Source organism: Coregonus clupeaformis, chromosome 20, assembly GCF_020615455.1.
Source record: "Coregonus clupeaformis isolate EN_2021a chromosome 20, ASM2061545v1, whole genome shotgun sequence".
NCBI lineage: Eukaryota > Metazoa > Chordata > Actinopteri > Salmoniformes > Salmonidae > Coregonus > Coregonus clupeaformis.
This window is the reverse complement of record NC_059211.1, coordinates 461,972-467,583: the sequence shown is the minus strand read 5'-3', so window position 1 is coordinate 467,583 and position 5,612 is coordinate 461,972. Positions and strand designations below refer to the sequence as shown.

Here is a 5,612-nt window from a genome sequence, read left to right as displayed (position 1 = left end):
CTTTGTTGGTCCAAGTAGTGGGTAAGCTAGCCTCGTGCTTCGCCGGGGTCCGCCGAATACAGTCCTTACCTACAATAATTACCTACAATAACTACCTGAGTAAACTACCTATAATACCTAACTACAATACCTACCTACAATCTAAATACATGGTTTAAGCTTTACTCAATTTTGGATGCTTAAAACAGAAGCTTTATAATAAATAAAACAAATTATTAGAATAACAGTGCAGAAAGTGTGGTTTCACATTAAGAAATAGTGTGCCTTCAACGGGATTCAACCTCATACCCTTACGTCTCTGAATGTTCCCCAGTGCCCATCTCTGCTTGCTAAGCTACCAGTTAGGTGAAATGACATGGCCATTTTGCCACAACATTTTGCCACAAATGGAAGGTTGTCCATTTGGAAGACTCATTTGCGACCAAGCTTTAACTTCCTGACTGATGTCTTGAGATATTGCTTCAAAATATCCACATCATTTTCCTTCCTCATGATGCCATCTATTTTGTGAAGTGCACCAGTCCCTCCTGCAGCAAAGCACCCCCACAGCATGATGCTGCCACCCCCGTGCTTCACGGTTGGGATGGTGTTTTTCAGCTTGCAAGCCACCCCATTTTTCCTCCAAACATAACGATGGTCATTATGGCCAAACAGTTCTATTTTTGTTTCATCAGACCAGAGGACATTTCTCTAAAAAGTATGATCTTTGTCCCCATGTGCAGTTGCAAACCGTAGTCTGGCTTTTTTATGGTGGTTTTGGAGCGGTGGCATCTTCCTTGCTGAGCGGCCTTTCAGGTTATGTCGATATAGGACTTGTTTTACTGTGGATATAGATACTTTTGTACCTGTTTCCTCCAGCATCTTCACAAGGTCCTTTGCTGTTGTTCTGGGATTGATTTGCACTTTTCGCACCAAAGTATGTTCATCTTTAGGAGACAGAACGCGTCTCTTTCCTGAGCAGTATGAAGGCTGCGTGGTCCCATGGTGTTTATACTTGCATACTATTGTTTGTACAGATGAACGTGGTACTTTCAGGCGTTTGGAAATTGCTCCCAAGGATGAACCAGACTTGTGGAGGTCTACAATTTTTTTCTGAGGTCTTGGCTGATTTTCTTTTGATTTTCCCATGATGTCAAGCAAAGAGGCACTGAGTTTGAAGGTAGGCCTTGAAATACATCCACAGGTACACCTCCAGTTGACGCAAATTATGTCAATTAGCCTATCAGAAGCTTCTAAAGCCATGACATAATTTTCTGGAATTTTCCAAGCTGTTTAAAGGCACAGTCAACTTAGTGTATGTAAACTTCTGACCCACTGGAATTGTGATACAGTGAATTATAAGTGAAATAATCTGTCCGTAAACAATTGTTGGAAAAATGACTTGTGTCATGCACAAAGTAGATGTCCTAACCTACTTACCAAAACTATAGTTTGTTAAGAAGAAATTTGTGGAGTGGTTGAAAAACAAGTTTTAATGACTCCAACCTAAGTGCATGTAAACTTCTGACTTCAACTGTATATATATATATATCCATCCATGCATGCAGGCCAGTGCATGTTAGCGTGAGAGAAGTTTGAAGATCAAGAGACTGAATATGGTTAGCGACTTTTCTTACGTAGTTCTTACAGTTTTTGCTTCCTTCTTCCAGGCTAGCTCCAGTACCCCAGCCAGCACCCCAACACAACCCCCAGCAGCAACCCCATCCTCAGGCTCTACCCAGGGAGACCTGGACCTGTTCAGTGAGACTGGTGGTGGAGTTGGCATTAAGGGGGAGGACACCGGGGCCAAGAAACACCTCTCCAAGGACTCCATCCTGTCCCTGTATGGGAACACCAGTATGCCTCAGATGCCCCAGCACCAGCAGGCCCCGCCTGGTAAGGAGAAATACAGACAAGCGTACACATGCACATACTGTACACTCATGCAGGGCTCTACACTGACCTTTTTTACAAGGAGCACATGTGCGCCTAAGTTGAAAAATGTAGGAGCACACAAAGACATTTAGGAGCACAATGACAAATATGAGGTTAACAAGCCGTTGTCTTTATAGTAATGAATCTGTGCTCAGTGTATTCTCCATGGCACTCAGGGGCTTCGGTACAGTGAAGTAATCATTACAACAATCATCATCTGGGGGAATTTTTTTTAAATCCAGGCGCACTTGTGCTCCTAAATTAATATTCCAGGTCGCACAGCAAAATATTTAGGCGCATATGCCAGTAAAATGGTCGCCCTGTCATGCATCATTTTGGGCATGTGCACGCAAACACAAGTGCATGCACACACACACACACTCACACACACACACCAACCAATAACACAGAGGTTGGAAATGGTCCCCAACTGGCTCTGGGCTATATAGTGTAAATACCAAACACTTCTAAACAAGTCACCAACCAAGTTGTTCAGTCACTTTCCCACTCTCTCAGTTTATCTGTGGCAAGCCGTCATAAAGGTTAACAGAACGTTTTATTTTGAAAGAAAGACAAACTGTGCAACCTTGTTCTCAGTATTTCTCCTCTCTTTCTCCACTCCAGCTGGTATATACATGAACCCCGCCCAGATGCAGTTTCCAGTAGGCATCCCCCAGCAGCAGGTCCCCACTGGCTACCAGGCCTTTCCTGGCATGGGCACGAGCATGCCCCCCACCACCGTCATGGGTGCCATGATGGCTCAGAGCGGAGCCGCCATGATGGGACCCAACACAGGCATGATGGTTGGCATGACGATGCCCAATGGTTTCATGGGACAAGCGCCTGCGGCCGGGATGGTTGGCATGGCTCCGAGGATGATGGGGGTACCCCAGGGGGGGATGCCCGCGGGTATGGTGCCCGCTCAGGACATGCAGGGGATGTATGCCGTCCAGCCTGGGCAGCAGGGCCAGTGGAACATGGGACAGGTATGGTAGTTATTTTGTTGTCTCGTTCTTTGGCATATTGGGGTTTTTCCCCTAGGAGTAAGCTTTGCATTTGAAGTATAAGATGGTTTAATGAGAATACAAGATCAGTATCTTTGGGAGTTAACTTAATTAGGTAATGTTACCATATTGCCATAACTATCCAATTTTCTGAGATCGATATAGATGCATTGGGGTAAGGGGTTTGATTTTGTATTAGGCAATATTGTGTTTCCCTGACCCTGACACCTTTACCTTCCTACTCGTCTCTCTCTTTCTTCCCCAGATGAACCAGCAGATGTCAGGGATGAGTCTGAACGGTGCCGGGGGGGGCATGGCCTTCGGTCAGCCTGCCTCCACCATGGGAGGCTGGGCCGCTTCACCCTCCGGTCAGACACTCAGCACACAGCTCTGGAAGTGACCCACCTGGAGGTCAAAGATCAGGGATTGGGGGTCAGGGCAGCGGAAGAGGGGGTCTCAACCAGGGGGTCCGAAATTCAACATCCAACCCCCCCAGCAACCTTACTATGAACTGATGCCCGTTCTCCAACTGTTACTGACCACTCTCCAACATCAAGCTTTTCTGTCTCTGTTCGCATACTGAAGAGATGCATCCTTTCTTCAGGTAAGCACAGATCCATTGGTGATTGGACAGGTGAAAGCAAGGTGACGGTCTTATTACTCTGACCGGCCCAAACAAATCAGATCAGTGATTACTTCAAGGAAGGAAGCATTTCTGAAGTATTCAAACGGGGCACATCTCTCCCTCTCTTTGTCTCTTTCTGTCTATTTATCCCTCTGTCTTTCAGTCTCTCTTTTGTGAGTGAATTGGGCGTCATCATACATACACCATCATACGCAGGATGGCAGTCTGTGCCTGTTATGTGTTAGAAATCATAACTCTTTTAATTTTCCTTTTTTGGAGAAAAAAAAATGAGCCCTGTAACACAACAATGACATCATCGACAACATATCGAAAAAGCTGCAGGACCAGTTACACAAGCTTTTATTGTATCATTATTATAAAAAAATATTATAGAGAATTAAAGAATAGTATTTAAACTTTGGGAGAAGACATGGCTATCATTTCTGTGAATACTGCTCTCCTATGTTGTCACGAGGGTCTATGTCGTCCAAGTATGACCAAGGCGCAGCGTGTCCAAGAAACATGACTTTATTAAATAAACGTAATCGGACTACAAACAAAAGACGACTCAATGAAGTCCACGGTACACTGACCAAAAGGAACAAAAACCCACAAAACCAAGGAGAAACCACACAGTTTAAATATGGCTCCCAATCAGAGATAACGAGCCGACAGCTGACACTCGTTACCTCCGATTGGGAGTCATATGACTAATCAAGAACAATCACCAAACATAGAAATGAACAACTAGAATACCCAACATAGAAATACACCCAAACAATGAAAATGAACAACCCTGGCTCAATAATCAAAGTCCATGGAGCCAGAGTGTCACAGTACCCCCCTAAAGGTGCGAACTCCGGGCGCACCAGCATACAGTCTAGGGGAGGGTCTGGGTGGGCGCTCTGTCCATGGTGGCGGCTCTGGCCCAGGTCGTGGTCCCCACCCCACCTTCGTCACTATCCGCTTCCGTAGCCCCCTCCACATGACCACCCCCCAACTAAACCCCACTGGATTAAGGGGCGGCACCGGACTAAGGGGCAGCACCGGACTAAGGGGCAGCACCGGACTAAGGGACAGTACCTGACTGCTGGCTCTGGCGGATCCTGGCTGGACGGCTCTGGCGGATCCTGGCTGGACGGCTCTGGCGGATCCTGGCTGGCGGAAGGCTCTGGCTGATCCTGTCTGGCAGAAGGCTCTGGCTGATCCTGTCTGGCGGAAGGCTCTGGCTGATCCTGTCTGGCGGAAGGCTCTGGCTGATCCTGTCTGGCGGAAGGCTCTGGCTGATCCTGTCTGGCGGAAGGCTCTGGCTGATCCTGTCTGGCGGAAGGCTCTGGCTGATCCTGTCTGGCGGAAGGCTCTGGCTGATCCTGTCTGGCGGAAGGCTCTGGCTGCTCCTGTCTGGCGGAGAGCTCTAGCGGCTCCCGGGTCTGGCGGACGGCTCTGAAGGCTCATGGCAGACGGGCGGCTTTGCAGGCTCAGTACAGACGGGCAGTTCCTGCGGCGCTTGGCAGACGGACAGTTCAGACGGCGTTGGGCAGACGGGCAGTTCAGACGGCGTTGGGCAGACGGACAGTTCAGGCCCCGTTGGGCAGACGGCAGACTCTGGCCGTCTGAGGCGCATCGTAGGCCTGGTGTGTGGTGCCGGAACAGGAGGTACCGGGCTGAGGACACGCATCTCAGGGCTAGTGCGGGGAGAAGCAACAGGGCATGCTGGACCCTGGGGACGCACCGTAGGCCTGATGCGTGGTGCCGGAACTGGAGGTACCGGGCTGAGGACACGCATCTCAGGGCTAGTGCGGAGAGCAACAACAGGACGCACAGGACTCTGGGGACACACAGGAGGCTTGGTGCGTGGTGTATGCACTGGTGGTAAAGGGCTGGAGACACGCACCATAGAGCCAGTGCGTGGAGGAGACACAGGGCTCTGAAGACGCACTGGAAACCTGGTGCGTGGTGTAGGTACTGGTGGTACTGGGCTGGAGCGAGGAGGTGGTACCGGAAATACCGGACCGTGCAGGCGTACTGGCTCCCTTGAGCACTGAGCCTGCCCAACCTTCCCTGGGTTG

At 49.0% G+C, this 5,612-nt stretch overlaps 1 protein-coding gene across 1 annotated transcript; it reads left to right on the top strand.

The window, feature by feature from the left end:
* The first annotated feature begins 1,595 nt into the window (after positions 1–1,595).
* Positions 1,596–3,587, top strand: LOC121532616 (stromal membrane-associated protein 1-like). Its single transcript, XM_041838407.2, has 3 exons — positions 1,596–1,875; positions 2,539–2,900; positions 3,184–3,587. Exons 1-3 carry the CDS (start codon positions 1,596–1,598, stop codon positions 3,316–3,318), a joined length of 777 nt encoding a protein of 258 aa, XP_041694341.2. The 3' UTR covers positions 3,319–3,587.
* Positions 3,588–5,612: the final 2,025 nt, after the last annotated feature.

Coding starts and splice junctions, on each gene's coding strand:
- LOC121532616 (XM_041838407.2), top strand. CDS start 1,596: ATGGTTAGCGACTTTTCTTACGTAGTTCTTACAGTTTTTGCTTCCTTC. Junction 1,876..2,538: donor GCACCAGCAGGCCCCGCCTG/GTAAGGAGAAAT, acceptor TCTCCACTCCAG/CTGGTATATACATGAACCCC. Junction 2,901..3,183: donor GCCAGTGGAACATGGGACAG/GTATGGTAGTTA, acceptor TTTCTTCCCCAG/ATGAACCAGCAGATGTCAGG.